The sequence below is a fragment of the Budorcas taxicolor genome, chromosome 1 (genome assembly GCF_023091745.1).
Source record: "Budorcas taxicolor isolate Tak-1 chromosome 1, Takin1.1, whole genome shotgun sequence".
Lineage (NCBI taxonomy): Eukaryota > Metazoa > Chordata > Mammalia > Artiodactyla > Bovidae > Budorcas > Budorcas taxicolor.
Window position 1 is genome coordinate 23,647,989 of NC_068910.1, and position 17,028 is coordinate 23,665,016.

The 17,028-nt window shown below is 39.7% G+C and overlaps 1 protein-coding gene across 1 annotated transcript in view; it reads right to left on the minus strand.

Annotated features, from left to right (window-relative positions):
• The window catches only part of ADAMTS9 (ADAM metallopeptidase with thrombospondin type 1 motif 9), a 162,659-nt gene that overhangs the window by 101,877 nt on the left and 43,754 nt on the right, over nucleotides 1–17,028 (minus strand). Inside the window, exons 12-16 of the mRNA XM_052658936.1 lie at nucleotides 13,281–13,426; nucleotides 4,569–4,750; nucleotides 4,343–4,479; nucleotides 2,543–2,660; nucleotides 2,198–2,293 (exon numbers count right to left, since the gene is read on the minus strand). Of these exons, the coding sequence (XP_052514896.1) occupies nucleotides 2,198–2,293; nucleotides 2,543–2,660; nucleotides 4,343–4,479; nucleotides 4,569–4,750; nucleotides 13,281–13,426 (679 nt within the window). The remainder of the gene's footprint in view (nucleotides 1–2,197; nucleotides 2,294–2,542; nucleotides 2,661–4,342; nucleotides 4,480–4,568; nucleotides 4,751–13,280; nucleotides 13,427–17,028) is intronic.

Here is a 17,028-nt window from a genome sequence, read left to right on the forward strand (position 1 = left end):
TCCTTACAGCAACAAAGACCCAGCACACCCAAAAATAAAGAAAGAAATAAACTATAAACAAATAAAAGAAGGAAGAGTCTATACATTTCCATCATAATTCCATCCCCATTAATGGTAGGCACTCAGTAAAGATAGCGTGAACGATGGTTATTCAATAACTCAGCCATCATGTACTCAGTTCATATTATGTAAAGGCTTTATATCTTGAGCTAAAGATACAAAATCACAGATTCTGATCCTAAAACAGTAGTGGTCACATGAATATATAAGAAACAAGTCTCAGCTGAGTTGATAGTGACTCCATTCTCCCAGCTGCTCAGGTCAAAACTGTGGAGTCACCCTTGAGCCTTCTCTTTCTCTCACATACCATATTCAAGCCACCCACTAGTCATGATGGCTCCACCCTCAAAAGATATCCAGATTTTGACTAATTTGACTATTTTACTGCCAATTCTACTGCTCCCATTTGGAGCCAAACCACTAGCAACTCTTTGATTATTTCAATAACTTCCTAACCAGTCTTTCTGTTTCTACCCTGACCTTTCCGGTACCTACCCGAAGGTCTGTTTCTACCCGATACCCTTTCCCCTGACCATCCCCTCATTCTCAGTGTAACAAGTAGGGTACTCTTTTGAAAATAGAAATATGACTCTATCATGCTAGTCCTTGGTTCAAAATATCCAGTAGCTACCTGTCTCTTACAATACAAGCTCTTTCAACAGTTATATGTGGCCCTCTCTGATTTAGTCCTGACACATGTTTAAACTCATCTGAGGGGGAGCCTGGCGGGCTGCCGTCCGTGGGGTCGCACAGAGTCGGACACGACTGAAGCGACTTAGCAGCAGCAGGACTCTCCTCTGTGCTTACACAGCTCCAGCCACACTGGCCTCCCTCTAACCTTGGAACAAATTAGACGCATTACTCTTTCTAGGGTTTCACACTGGTTATTCCCCTCTGCCTAGAATGCTCTTCCCCAGATATCCATTATCAGTTACAATTCAAGTATTTTCAATTCTACTGTTCCTGCTCCACCCTCAGTATCGCAATTTCCTCTATTTTCTAATTTTACTTATGACCTTCTAACAGAATAAAGTTTGCTTATCTATTAAGTTATTGTTTATCGTCTATCTCTTCCCACTAAAAAGTAAGTTCTAAGAAGACAGAGATTTTTATTTGTTAATGTTTTTGTTCAGTTTGCTTGTCATGCCTAGAACAGGGCCTGGCACATACTAAATAAGTGGCTGACTGAATGAACAACGAGACACTGCAGAAAATGCTACAACAGAGGAATGTGCTGTAGAGCCTCTATAGAGGCTGTATTCAAGACGGATAAGTAGAGTCCCTGTCTGGGCATTATCAGAAAGGCCACTCATTTCTTTCAAAAATTGGCAGCCCAGCACGACTACCCTGGTTTCTTCTAGATCTAAGTGCAACTCCTGCTGTTTTTCACAGCTAGGAAGAGTCTAGTTGTGCTAAGTGACTAGCTCAATCCTTTTCTGTCATTATCCCAGTCCCCATGTCCTTTTTTTAAATTAAAAATAATTGGGTGAATTTCTTAATCATTTATGAAAGTTTACAAAATAATAAATTGAAGTGGAACTGGGATGAGCCACCAGCTTAAAAAAAAAAGAACACAAAGTTCCTGGTGAGTTGTGGTTAGAAAACAGGAATAAATTTGAATTACTCATGATCCTGGCCATGGTGAGAGAAGGATGGAGAATCTATAGAAAAGCCAGATGGGCCATGTTAGTAATGACCTAAGAAAAATATTGCCAGTATAGAACCTTTTGGAATGATCAAGCATAATGAAATATTGAATAAGTCCACCTGTGGTCTGCTATTGGTTAAGTAACACCTTTATAATAACACTGGCATGTCAGTTACTCAAAGGACAGGTTTTTTTTTTTTTTTTTTTAATGACTCAAAGATAGCAATGATTTTATGCTAAACTTACAAGGCTAGTGTTCTCAAAATTTGATTTGGGGCATTTCTATTTTCTAAGATCCAGAGTCAATTGCTTGATATTGACTAGTGTAACTACACGACTCTTAAATCAATATACTGAGGGTATAATGCATGAAGGAATATAAAATAATGAGTTTCAAAATCAACGTCTTTTATGAAATCTGAACGCTCTCCACATGCTACAGGGAAAAGGAACCAGAATTCCTACAAAAGGCAGGGACACCCATCTCACCTAAGTAGTTATCATCCTCTGATTTCCCTGAGAAACTGTGCTGCCGCACATCGATGTTGGTAGCACCAGCTGGAATTAGGACCACAACGTTGTAACCTGAAAAGAATTGAGCAGCAATTGAGCATTCCACAGACTGGTTCATTTTCTCTAAGCATGGCGTAAAGGGTGGCGACAAAGGAATATATCAGAATTCTCACTGTTAGGCGTCTTATAGCCAGATGGGTAATATACCTTAACAAGACTGATTTTATGTTTTACACAAATACTTTTACATATTACATGTGGTTAATAATGTTAACAGTTTGACTATTTTTCTTCTCACAGCTCTTAGGAACAAATTCTTACCATAATGTACTGTGTTAAATGTTCCTGCCACCGTTTTGCACGAAGAATTATCGCCACCACAAACCCCACATTTATCTCTCCGGGCTTTTGAGTTTAAAACATGATCGCATCCAGCTTGCTTTTAAAAAGAAAACAGTTGAAATACATGGTAAGTATTAGAGAGGTTATAAATTCTTAGGTAATGTGTTTCTTTGAAAGAGGAGCATTCAAAATGACAAGAACTTAAAGTCTCTGTAAACTTTTGAGTGTGGTGAACTCAAATAGTCCTTATCTTTGCTATGGGAAAATGTGGTCCTTGGACCAGCAACCATGAGCATCCCAAATGATGTTGGGGATGCAGAATCTTAGGCCCCACCCAGATTCACTGAGTCAGAGTATATTTCCTGGCATGTAAATAAGATCCTTAGGTGCTTCATCTAGAGATTAAAGTTTGAGAAGCGCTGGCCTACAAGTAAGTAAAGTAAATGCAAAAAACAGCTCAGGAATGAAAACAAAAAAACAAAAAAATTAAGGAGTGGCTGACGGCTATCCCATTGAAGAGCTCACACCCCATCTTAAGGTAGCAGTCCCTGTCTAATCCAGGCTACTGCTGCCATGCAGAAACAGGAGGGTAGTGTTGACATTTCTCAATTTTCCAAGATATTGAAAATTTGATTTTATGTGAAATCCCTTATGTTTAAACACTGGCTATGAATGGAGGATTAAAGCATGACTGCAGGCTGCCAGGTTGAGGCTTCAGGTTCCAAGTGGCCTCTGCAGTGTCTTCCTATCTTAACGCAACACAGCAGAGTAGACGAGAGCCTGCAAACATCAGTGGCAATTACCAGAAGACCAGGAGGTCAGAGTTCACATTCTCATCTATTTTGCTCCTTCGAATGAACCAGTCTCTGAGGAGAAACTCCATGTTTTGCTCTAGCATGGAGTGACAAGGAAGTCCTCACTGTAGCTGTGGTCAGGAGTTGGGTGAAGCTCAGAGACTCTTCCATCAAATCCTACCAGTAAGGAGCTTCAATGTGCTCTGGACTGCTTGCAAGGAACAAATGCATCATCCCAGAGCCTGGCTGTGTAAGAACTGATTTCTGACTGATGAGAACAGAAAAATAGTGCCAAACCTCAATAAATCAGTGCTTTGATGCTTTACTATCTGCCAGAAGTGTTATTCAATTTCTAAAACTTGCTGTCAGGAAGCTTTTGGGTTTAACCTTATGCACAATGGTTAAGGTAAAGAAGTCGTGTATAGTGTCGATTATAATTTCCTCACAGGGAAGTTTCTTGCAGGCCCCCACAGAGAGTGTCAGAAAAATGTAGGGCAGTGGTTCTCAAACTTTGGCATGCATCAGAATCACGTAGTGCTGGGAGGCATAAATTAGGAGTTTGGGATTAACAGATATACAGTACTGTATATAAAATACATAATCAATAAGGACCTACTATATAGCCCAAGCGCAGGGAACTATACTCAATGTTTTGTCACAACCAATAAGAGAAAAGAAAGGATATATATATATATCTATATACATGTATACACACAGATAAATATAATTGAATCACTGTGCCATACACCTGAAACTAGTACAACATTGTAAATCAATTACACTACAATTTAAAAAAATCAAACAAAATAAAACACAGAAAAAAAAGAGAATCAGATGGTGCTCAAGCTGGTCTGAGGACCCCACTTTGAGAACCACTGCCCTGGAGATAATGCACAGACGCAAGCAGCTGCTATTGTATTGAGGAAGCTACACATCAGTTAGGCAGCAGGACAACATAGTGAAGAGAGCGCCATCTGGGACTCACCCGGCACAGGCCTTGGACACAGATGTCATTGGTGTCCTGGCCACACGGCGTTCCATCTATCACTCTGTCACGGAGCTGATAGTAGGCTGTGCTCCCTGCCACCCTGCAGAACAGCTTGCAGCGGTCCTTCATCAAAACTAGACAGGAGAAATACCATGCGACGTGACTTTTGTGCCTGGACCCTGTGCCAGCCTGCAGTCATGGGCACCTCCCCAGATGAACTTACTTCCACTGTATTTTGGGACCCAGCGCACGTTCGGATGCAGACCGTTGATGTTGAAATGCTTTCCATCAAAGTGAGCACACTGTTCGTCTCGGAAGTCTCGCTTCTGCTTCGGACACAGCTCTGTGTTGCAGGACTTAAATTTCATTCTGCGCCCTACACAATACTTGCCACCATTTCTGGGCCTGATGAAAGGTAAAGAACACACAGGCTGTATTATACTGTATTTCTCTAGTGTATTATAATATTGTATATTATAATGTGGCTTCCTGTCTTGGAGGGAGGCAAATGTGAAGTGGTCAGTGCCAGTGGCCAGGGCAAGGGCTCTGGGGGTCTGGGTTTGTACTCTGCCTTCAACATCATTAAGTGTTTAACCCTGGGCAAGTCACTGAGTGTCTGCAAGCCTCAACCCTTCCATTTGTAGAATGGGAAAGCACCATTCTGATAAGGTAAGGCAGTTTTGAGGATAAAATGAGAGAGCATTTAACTTAAAGTTTGAAATATAAAACCTGGGGTCTATCAGGTCATTTTCTGTCCTCCATGCCCTGAACATCCACATTCCTTTAAAGACACAGAAGGAGCAAAGGTACAAATGAATACGGGGAATGCTCCTGTCTACTTCTGTACCATGGTATTCTCATGGGTGACCATCCTAAAACTTGCCCCATTCCATTTCCATTTATTTCTTTCCCTCTTCTCTCTTTCTCTCTCTCTCCCTGTATGACTATTGGTTTTTGTTTTGTTTTACAAATAAAATGGGATAGGATGTGCTCATATTTTGACTAAACTTAATAGGAGAAGCAGGAGAGAGTGTACTGGTTTCATTAACTTGTGTGTGACAAGAGTGTGGAGGATGCCTTGCAAAGCACCACAGAACAATTTAATCTCAGCATGCAACCCCGCTCATGGATTTTCCAGATGTGACCCAGAGAGTAAATTATATAACCCATCTCCCAACGGTCAACAGCTTGCCAAGTGCATCACGGAAACGGGAAGATCAGAGAATCAGAGGAAATCAGACTCACCCACCCACAGCTAGAGCAGCCTGGATACTGTAGCTACTCTAAGGCACCTCTCAAGCTGAAAGATTTCTACCTTTTGTCTTTAGAGTGAATCTTTCAGAGTAATTCAGATAACAAGAAGTGCTGTGTTTTTTCCCCCCCTTTGTTTTGTTTGTTAAACTAGGACTTGGGAAATGGGAACTATAGCCATGACGTAAAATACAGAATCAAGGGCAGTCTAGCAGAGCTGGGCTGCCGTCTATGGGGTCGCACAGAGTCGGACACAACTGAAGCGACTTAGCAGCAGCAGCAGAGGCTAAGAGTTGGATCTGGTTTCCTGTCTTGGCCCTAGCCTCACTCTGTGACTAGAGACAACATTCTAGCCTCCCACAGATTCAGTTTTCCTCTTCTCTAAAATGAGTGCACACAGCAGATGCCTAAAAATGTTAGCGACTCTGACGTCATATTTCAGCACAACCCAACCCAATCCGATCCAGCAGTTTGTTTGTTATGGGTGAGTCAAGTCTCATTGGCCTTGCTGAGTGCCTGAGTCTCAGGAAGGGCTGCCTGTCTATGATACTCTTATAAACATGTTCCCTCCGCAGTGGATAGGGAGGTAAGAGCGTGGGCTTTGCAGTCACAAGCTGGGCAACTTTGTGTGAGCTACCTGGCCTCTGTGAGCTTCGTTCTGCCCAAGTGAACAGAGGTGAAACTGTTCACCTGAAAGGCTTGTTATAAATGAAGAGTTCAATAAGGAGTATGGTAAGTATTCACTGTTATTTATCATGAAGGCTTTCGTTTCCCCATTAAGCCCATGTGACTTACATCTGCCTTGTGTGCTTGACTAGCCCGTACTCACGCATATCTTGTGCAAGGGAAAGCCAGTTGAGGTACTTTTATACCAAGGGAGAGAAGGTTCAGAGAAATTAAGAACTTTGCCCAGGGTAACACAGCTAACACAAGAGCAGAGACCAGACTGAAATTCAAGCTTCCCAGATTCTCCCTCTGTGCTCTTTCTGTTTCATTACCCATGAGCTACAGCCCAGAGTCCTGTCTTTTTCTTTTTTGGTACCATGTAGAGATGCAGTCTTGGTTTCCTGGATACCAAGTTCTTCTCTCAGTACCAAAGCAACCCAGTCTCATGCATAAAATATCACTGATGACACATGAATAACAGAGCAGGCTCAGATAGCTGTAAAATCTGTTTTTCCATTTATAACGAAGATCCCCTTCAACTTTTTTCTCAAATTGAAACAAACTTCATGGAATTTTTTTTTTCATGTTTCAATTAACTACAGCGGATCCATCAGGTCATTTACCTGTTGCCTGAAAGTAACTCATATTTCTTCCCTTTTGAAAATAATTTCTTTTACAGTTGATTTTTTCCTTCCAATTCTCTTATATATCAAGTGTTTTCTGACTCTTGAAATTGAACAAGAGCAGCAAACAGCTACCATTTGCAGGTGGCTTCCCGTTTCACATAGTAACACTGTCCACCTTTGCTTGCTCTGACCACTACCAAAAGAGCATTTTTAAATTTCTTTTTATAACTGACATTAAAAAAAATAAAGAACACACAGAAAACACTCCATGTATGAGGCACTATTGCTGAAGGTTATATACGGACCCTGGAAACAGGTTTGAACCCCAGCCCTGTTTCTTAACAACGGTGCAATCTTAGGCAAATCACTGAATCTCTCTAAGTCTTAGTTTCCCTATCCATAAAAGGGAGATGATGCTAATATCAACTTCATGGGGCTGAGTGAGGGTTTTATGGTTAATAGATTTGAAGCACTTGAACATGGCCACCCACACAGTAAATGTTAAGTTATTCCAAGTGTCTGTAACTATAGTCCATGGGCCAAATCCAGCCTACTGTCTGTTTTTATATGGTTAGTGAGCTAAGAATAGTTTTTAACACTCTAAAATGATTTAGAAATAAATAAAAAGAATATTTTGGATCACATAAAAAATATATGAAATTCAAATTTCCATGTCTATAAAAGTTCTGTTGGGATATAGCTACACCCACATGTTACATATTATCCACGTATGTTTCTCAAGTTGTAGACAGCTGATGCTCCCCAAATCTAAGATATTCACTACCTGGCCTTTTACAGAAAACGTTTGCTGAGCCCTGAGCTGGTCTAGCATACAAGGCACCATGTCACTTGCCAAGATAGGTCACTGACTGTGCACAGCCATCCTGTGCAGTAGGTAGTGACATCCTTGTTTCTGAACCTTTGCTTGAACTGGGTTTAGAAATGTTAACTAACCTGGCAAGTTTCCATGCCAGTTAAGTGAGACACACTGGCTGAGAGACCAGGGCAGGCCTTCCTGACCCAAAGCCCATGACCTGGCCTCCCTCCCACAGTGCCACTCTTGAGACAGGTCTCTTCCCATTTCAAAACTCATTCTATGACTTTATTTGCTCTTTGTGTGAAGGCAAATGGTATTTTATGAATGAGCGTAAGTTTGCCCTTTAAAATATATAGCTTTAAAAAAATATCCTAGACAATAGGATCTCTACTGAATCTACATGGACTGTGTAATGGGGAGGGCTTCAGACAACTGAATTTCATGGAAAAATTCTTGTTTTAATTTAATAATTTAGCTGAGTGCGAGTTTTATTCCCCCATAGGCAAATACTGAAAATTATAGGAAATATAACTTTAAAAATAGTATTAGTCACATTTTCCAACTACTAAAATCCTTTTAAAAATATTGTTTCTCAAACAGGGATAGAAAGAACTTAAGGAAATTGCTGATTAATTACTACAAAAGTAACTGTATTCAGCATAGGCAAGTTGAATCATATATACAGGGAAAATTCACAATGCTGCATGGCCAAAGCTTTGGGAGAATTTTGCAATGATCATTGTAGGCATATTCTACCTATAAGCAAAGTTAAACTTTGGTCTGCAAATGGGTTTGAACAAAAATCTCAACATTTATGTTTACTTACAACAAATTAGGGTTAGCACTAGGAAGAAATTTCTAATGATACAACAGGCAGCATAAGAAGGTAAATATGTTTTCTATATCTGGAGAGTTTTAAGAAGGGGTCTAATGACCAATTATGAGGAATGCTGAAAGACTATTCAAGGGTTAGATGGGATGGACCAAGGAGCCATACTAGCAATCATTAACAACTTTGTCAAACGGAATAGTCTATGGGACTGGATCTCTATACATTCATTAGTTAATGGCTTTTCCACAGCAGCCAATTCTCAGTATTTCAAAAGATAGATCTTTCTGGACTCAGTATGGGGTTATGTCCTGATTAAACCCATTGTAATTTGAAAAATATCTTAAAAGTTGAAAATGCATTTAATACACTTAACTTACTGAAGAGCCTGCCTTTAATATGCTCAGAACACTTATGTTAGCCTACAGTTGAGCGAAATCATCAAACATAAAGCTTACTTTATAATAAAGTATTGACTATCTCGTAATGTATTGAATGCTATACTGAAAGTAAACAATAGAATGTTTATCTAGGTATAGAATGGTTAGAAGCATATCAGTTATTTACCCCTATGATTGCATGGCTGACTGGGAGGTACAGTGGATGCTGCTGCCCAGCATTATCAGAGCATCATACTGCATATCAGGAGCCTGACAAAAGACCAAAATTCAAACTCTGAAGCACTTTTTCTCTTCTGCATGTGCTCCTGCTCAGTTGTTAAGTCATGTCCGATTCTTCGTGACCTGCCAAGCTCCTCTGTCATGGGAGTTTCCAGGCAAGAACACTAGATTCGGTTGCCACTTCCTTCTCCAGGGGATCTTCCCAACTCAGGGATCGAACTCTTGTTTCCTGTGTCTCCTGCATTAGCAGGTGGATTCTTTACCACTGAGCCACCTGGGAAACCTAGCGTATTGCTTTTGCATGATTGTAGAGAAATCTTAAGTCTAACCAACATAGGTTGGGGACCATCTGTAAATTCATCCAACTCAATACCTCAAAAAAACTTCAGAGCCAAATGAGGGACTAATTTTCTTAGATGAAATATACACGTTTATTATTCTATTTATGGAAGATTTCATAAGCAGTTGCTAGAGTCAAAGCCTAAATGGAAATACGCAGTTTACAATCTTGTCTTTTTCTCAAATCTATGAGCTTATTCTTTAATTTGACCTACCAACTTAAAAGCAAAACAGAAGTATAAGAAGAAGGAAATATTTTGCCTTTCTTAAAAAAAAAAGCTGCATGATTTTTTAGTTTGATAGACCGTAACAATTCTGAAATCCAGTTTGTTCTAGTCACCAGGAACCTCAGAGCCAAATTTAGAGCACAAAATAAGTATATGGCCCAATGGCCTGGTAATGGTCTTCTATATCTAAAGCTTTGTCTTGTTTTGGAACCCCAAGTTCTGTTTTTGGTGGTTCTGATTTAAAATTTCATCCTATGACATGTTTCTTATAGATCAGGTGACCATGTAATTGTTTAATTCAGGACATTTTGAGAATTGAAAGGAGAGCTATCGATAACTTCTCCAGGATAACACATGTAAATGGGGACCATCCTTACAGACCAAAACATACGCTTATCTTATATGTAGGACATCAATCAAAAAAGGGACTAAAAAAGTAAAGCATGTGAAGACAAAACATTAGGGCTCCATTGTCATGATGGTGTACCAACTGGGACCAAACACATTTTGGGGATATGAAATTAGAAAGGATATGCTTTCTAAAGTTTGCTCTTCTAGTATAGTGTAATTTCATGCACATGGCAAGGTTGCTTCCCTTTTTAAGCTTACATAAAGAAAAAAAGTACATAGCTTAAAGTATCCAGATACTAAATAAATATATTATTGAATCCCATGAATACAGTGAAAATTTTAAGAACAATCCAGTGTTCTTGAGAGAGGCCTACCACATATTCTAAAAATGGAGCTCCTCATTATATTCTAAGGGCTTCTGAAACTGAGAAGAGCATTTTGCCAGCCAACGTGGGGGCCAGGAGTTCCATTCTTTCAAACTTCTTGAGAATCTGGACAGCAAGCACTGGCACATTCTACATAACAAACCATCTGCTCTGCTAATTTCTCTGAACAAGCTTTTAAACTGATTTGGACCTGTTTTTCTCTTTTCAGTGTCCCTCTTTCTTGTCTAGCTGACTTCCCAGCGTCATCGTAATCTCAGTTACGAGAGGCAGACTCCTTCCTTAGTAGTTCACAGGGACATCCCCAAGTACACATAACTTGGAGGAGTTTAATGAAATGATGTCAGTGCTGACACTCAGCTAGGTGGGTTGTATTATTTTAAAACTTCCCATAGCAAACATCCAGGACAAGAACAGCTAACTGAAGTCTTTAAAGATCACTTCCTAACTTCTGAAGGCGAGGATCTCTGCTTCGCTTTGAAGCTCAAGATCTCTCCCTGCTGAGATCTTTACACTGGGTGCTTTTCTTTGCCTGGCCCATTCCAGTTATGGTGTGATTTATCTCTTTCCACACTACTTTTAGAATTGCTCTAACACTGTAAAAACAAAACAAACACACACAAAAACAAAAAACCCACTTCTTTTGAATATTCTTGAGTCAAAATGTTAAAAGTGCCTACTATTTGCAATATCCACACTCCCATGATAATAATAGCTTATTATGATAACAACAGGGCCTCTCTGGTGGCTCAGTGGTAAAGGATCCGCCTGCCAAAGCAGGAGATGCAGGTTCAATTCCTGGGTCAGGAAGATCCCCTGGAGAAGGTAATGGCAACCCACTTCAGTATTCTTGCCTGGAGAATCCCATGGACAGAGCCTGGCGGGCTACAGTCCATGGGGTCACAAAGGAGTCAGAAATGACTCAGTGTCTAAATAACAACAGCAACAACAACATGATAGAAACAATTTGGTTCAATGTAGCCAAATGTTTTACATTTTTTAAAAATTCATCATATTTGCTGCTAGCTTAAAATGTTCTGTTTTAAAACTTCAACAATATAAGCAGCTAAGATTACGTAACCAATCGATTTTAACAAGCACGTTGTGGAACAATATATATAGGATGACCCATATTTTATGTTATGTGATACTTATTTTATGTAATACATATTAGATCGATAATCTTTCTAATTATTTTTTAGTGGTTATTTCTAGTGGGGAGTAGGGGAGTAGGAATAATAATGACAGTAAGTTTTGATATCATACACTTTTGTATCTGATTTTTTTGAAAACACCTACTATATTTACATTGTATTTTTTTAAACTTTTAATTTTGTATTGAGGTATCACTGATTAACAATATTGTGATAGTTTCAAGTGAACAGCAGAGGGACTCAGCCATACATATACATATGTCCATTCTTTACATTATTATTTTAAAAGCTAGTACTAGACATAGACTTTATGGGAAAATCTAATGTATATTAGTTTATATACATAGCTACAGGGTTAGTTTTACAGATCAGTCTTTATCTTATAGACTTGTCCTTAAACATTTATATTATGTGGATGTGAAACAATCTTGGACTATGAACAAAAATAAATTAAAATAAATTGATCGCCATCTGTGATTTGGACTATACAGAGTGTTTATGTGACCAGGGCTTGCAATGACAGGCTAAAGCTATATTCTTTTTTGTGTACACAATTCAGATTTTCATTATTAAAAAATGGCACCTTTGTCAACAGGAGGCCTTTTTCCTACTCAGGGAGAATCAGCTGGCCTGAGTAGCTATTACTACGTCAGGACTTCAGGGTTAGGCTCTGCAGTAAAACCTAGTCTACTGCACTAGCCCACTTTGCTCCTCAACCTGCTTGCTTCCCTCTCCTATCCAGTTTGTTATCCCTAATACAGACTGTTAAAAATTAAAGAGGACTGCTGAGCCAAACCGTTTTGCATAATCCCAAAGCAGCTGGTTCTTAAAGATGGTTGTGAGTCTGCATATCTAAAAACTAATCTGGGACGACCTCCTGGGCTATATAGCTTTAATGGTAATAAAAGCATGTATTATTTTCTGTTCCTCTAAGCTTTATACATCTTAGAACCAGACAAAATTTGATATTACTCCTTATAATGAAGATAGCAACTTTTAAAATCCGCTTATAAATAGCCTCTCCCCAAAAACACGTCTATCATAATGAGATGCTGGGGGAAGAGCCTGTGGACTTTATTTGAACATGTAAGTTTCAACAAGGTTTGGCTGGTAGAGACTACTATGGTCACTCGCTGAGAATCACCCTGAAAAGCGGTTGTAGGATGGGACCTCAAGAGTCAGGGAAAAAATAGTTTGATTCAAAAGTAAATCCTGACTTAGGCTTCCAGGTCCCTTGGGGTTCACTAATGCCACCTTGGGGGTCTGTGTGCCCTTTTCAGCATTTCAGTTACTAAGTAGAAAGTTAACATTTATCTACAATCTGGGTGGAAATGTCCAATTTCTTTGTTTCCTAATGAACATCTACTTGTTTGCTTTATTAGCATGCTACCCCAGCCCTTGGTTGGGGTGGGGGCCAGTGAGACATTCCCGAATGTCAAAGCAACACAAAGCATCTACCATTTAACAGATAAAGCTTTTAAAATAAAGGGTCACAGCAGAAAAATAATACAGAGGGATAGAGCATAGACACCATTGGTCTGGGCAATCCTAGAAGTCCACTCACTTTATAATTTGGAAAGAGCTCTTCACTTGCCTCAATTTAAATGACTTCCTCTAGGAATTTTCCACCCCAACCGCCCCAGTAGTAAGAGCGATGAGCTCGTGGACTTACTCTGGTCTGTTGCACTCGCGAATGGCTGTTTTGATGCCCCCTCCACATGTTCTTGAGCAGGTTCCAAAGTGACTCCAACTTCCCCAGGATCCATCAGTCACAGGGACCTCCATTTCTTTGGGAACACAAAATCCAAACTTGCAGTGCTGTATTTAATAAGGGGAACAGTGAGGGAGAGCTCGGTGCTTGAGGTACTGCAGGACCTGCTGTCCTTTTAAATATACCGTACTATCGTTGTTTTCCATGCACTGGTTTGAAATGCTGCAATTTAATTATCTCTGTGAGTAATGGAAATGGTAGGGACTTTAACCTCTTAGTGATTTTAGGCTGTGTCTTCTTTACAACTGGCTTGAATAAAACTGGCCAATGAGCGGCTGGCTCCAGGCTAGCAGGGTAAGTCGGACTGTCAGCCTCGAAGCCCTCAATTAGTCTACTTGGAAAAATGAGGCGTGGAAATGGGCTGTCTACTGGTTGTAGACAGGGTTGAAATGAGTTATTGGATTTGCATAGTGCTTCTCCATTAACAAGGCCTAGAGATGTTGTGAGTCTGGTAAAATATAATGCTTTATAGTTCCTCACGGACTTGAAAACCCAATTTTAATTAAATGGGAGAAGGGGAAAAAAAGGTAGTTACAAGATTACTATAAACTCACTCTAGCAGAAGATGAGACTAAAGCAAAAATGGACACATTACAGGGAGCCCTAAACTTTATTACTTTTGGGTTGCTAATGGTTTCAGATTCTTCAGTCTGGAGCAGGAAGAAGGCCCTGATGCTTTAAAGTAAAACAAAGTAAAACTCCCCAGCAGGACAAGGGAGTGGAGAAGCCCATTTCAACCCTCTGCCATTGTTGGGGTGTGAGGCCCTGACAAGAAGCTGAGGTCACTGAGCAATGCACAAAGGAAGAGGGGCAGCAGGAGAGTGACACCCCGCCGCTTGCTCAGATCTCTGAAGCGGAGCTGGTGGTGGCCACTGTGATTTATCTGCAGGGAGGACTCAGGTTAGAAGCAGAGTCAGGCGGTGGGGGAGTGCGCGGGGAAATGGGACAGATAAGAGACTGGTGAAGCCCCAGTCAGCGGCCAGTCCCAGCAAAAGCCTGGCACACAATTATTTAAAAGAGTGCAGTTAGGCTTTCTCTACTCTGCCCTTATGCCTTCTTCCTTATAATTATCCTCTTGAGTAACTGGGGCCACATCCCTCCCTCTGGGCTGTTTGGCTGAGGCTTAAAAGGTTCGGCATCCAAAGACTCCTGGACAACTCTGTACCCGAGAAATGTGGGCAGAGGCAGAAATGACCACATCACTCCCCAAAATTATTTTACAGTTTTCTTTATAGCAATCTTGAACCTTCCTTGGAATCTATGCACATAAAAATCAGTGAGACAAGTGGGAGGGGACATGGGTAAACCTATGGCTCATTCATGTTGATGTTTGGTAGAAACCGATGAAATACTGTAAAGCAAATATCCCTCAATTAAAAATTTTAAAACATCAATGAGAGAGGCAGCCTGGTGTACTATACAGCACCACTATCTAATAACATAACTTGTGCCACACATCTAATTTAAGAAATTCTAGTAGCCACATTAAAATAAGTAAAAAGAACACTGAAATTAACTTTAATATCTTTTACTTAGCTCAAAATATCCAAGACATTATTATTTTTCCATATAATCAACATAAAATTATAAGTAAGGTTTTCTTCCCACACTTTTTTTCATGCTAGGTCTTTAACACGTGGCATATATTTTCATTTTAGCACATTTCAGTTCAGAATGACATTTCAAATGCCCGCTAATCATATGTGGCTAGTGGTTGCCCTATTGGACAGAGCAGATCTTAAGGGGACATAGCTTAGCAGGCAAATGGTCTGGTGGCGTGGGGTGGCCATTCTACAAATTAATTGTGACCTCGGATGAGTCACTGAACTCTAATTCCATAGCTGAAAAATGAGAACCTATCTGCCAAAGTTGTTTTGAGTTTAACATGAGACAATGTATGGAAAGCATCTAATATACAGCTGAGGACACAGGAGATCCAACTTGAAAAAGGTTTGTAGTAATAAGAGTAAATATTTACACTTAATAGCACTTAATAGTTGCTAGGCACTCAATAATAATACTACATATATATAATACTACTCTAAGTATTATGTACGTATTAACTTACTTAATCCTCATAGCATACTATGAAATAGGTATTGCTGTTACCCCATTTTTACAGAAAAGAAAACAGAGGCACAGGGGGGTTAATGTCAAACATCTGTTAAGGAGCTGAGCTAATACTGAAACATAGACAATCTGGCTCCAGAGTACACACTGTAACTGTGATATATGCTGTCCTTCTACTGTTAGCAAATGGGAACAATTTTTGATATCTTAAACAGACAGAGATTTGAAAGCAAGATTAATGAGATGGTGAGGTGAGGTTGACAGTCTGAGGTGTCTACCCATTGTCATTCTGTTCTTCATCCTTCTTAACAATCTATATTTCCCTGGATTCTTGTATAGGTAGAAATGGTCAAAGAAATGTTAGCAGAATTCATTGGATAAGATTCCTGGGATGGTCCTTTTGCCTCTTTGCACCTTGTCCTTTGGTTTCATTCTGCCTGGGACTCAGAGTCAATGGCTGGAGCTATAGCAGCTATTTTGTGACGTTGAGGATGATGGCTATTTGCATATGACAGGAGAACAGAAAGCAATTAGGAGCCTGTGTCTCTTATTTTGTACACCTACAATGGCAGCTCCATGACCTGCTTACATCTGACTAGTTTTTGCATGTGTGTGTATGTCAGAAAAAAAGCCAATTTTCTTATACTACTACAATTCAATCTGACCTGAACAAAATTCTTAATTAATATACAATTGAGGTTACAGCCAATGCCCAAATTCAGCCCTCAAACCTTGATATCAAATACACATTTTATAAATTCTACAAACTAAAGAGAACATTCCTATGGCTAGTCATGGACTCTCACAATGAGAAGTTGTTTGGAAATATATTTTTTTTCCTCACAACACTTCAGTCCTTATTCTGTTAGCCTCTCTATTCTATAGACTCTACCTTCACACAAGAACAATATTCTTCAAAGTGACCATAATTCTCATTAAGTACTACCATAAACCAGAGCAGAATAAGGGCATAGGTTAGTTAACAATGGATTAAAATGTCCTTATAGGGACCCTTCTTAAAAGAAAACCTAAATAAAACTTGTCTGCAACTTAAATATTTCTTACTGATATGACCACTGATGGGGGTTCAAAGGGAAGGGAGAACCTCAGAGGAAGAGGGAAGAACCTGAGGTGAAAGAGGCTGGAAGTGGGGACTGTTTGGCAAACACATATCAAGTTAATCTATTTTACCAAGAAACTAAACAAACAATAATTATATACTAGAAAAACCGTTACATCATAACAAAGCATTAAGCAACTGGTGGAGCTGGAGCCAAAACATAATCAGTGTTTCCTAAAAGCACCCAGAATCATTTAAATGATATTTTACATAAATGTTTTTCTAAAGAGACTGGAAGAAGGACTTGGAGGTCAATTTTGTCCCAAAGAAGCTTAAAATACAAGAGTTTCAAACCTCAGATTTACAAACAGGGTTAAAATGAAAATGTTAATGGACTTAACAAGAGAATGGAAAAAATAAAGGGACATGAGAGAGCCATTCATCAAAATAACATTGTGTCAGCAGTCCAAGACAGATTACTGCTGAGGGAGCAGGGCAGAGAGAAGAGAAAGGAAAAAA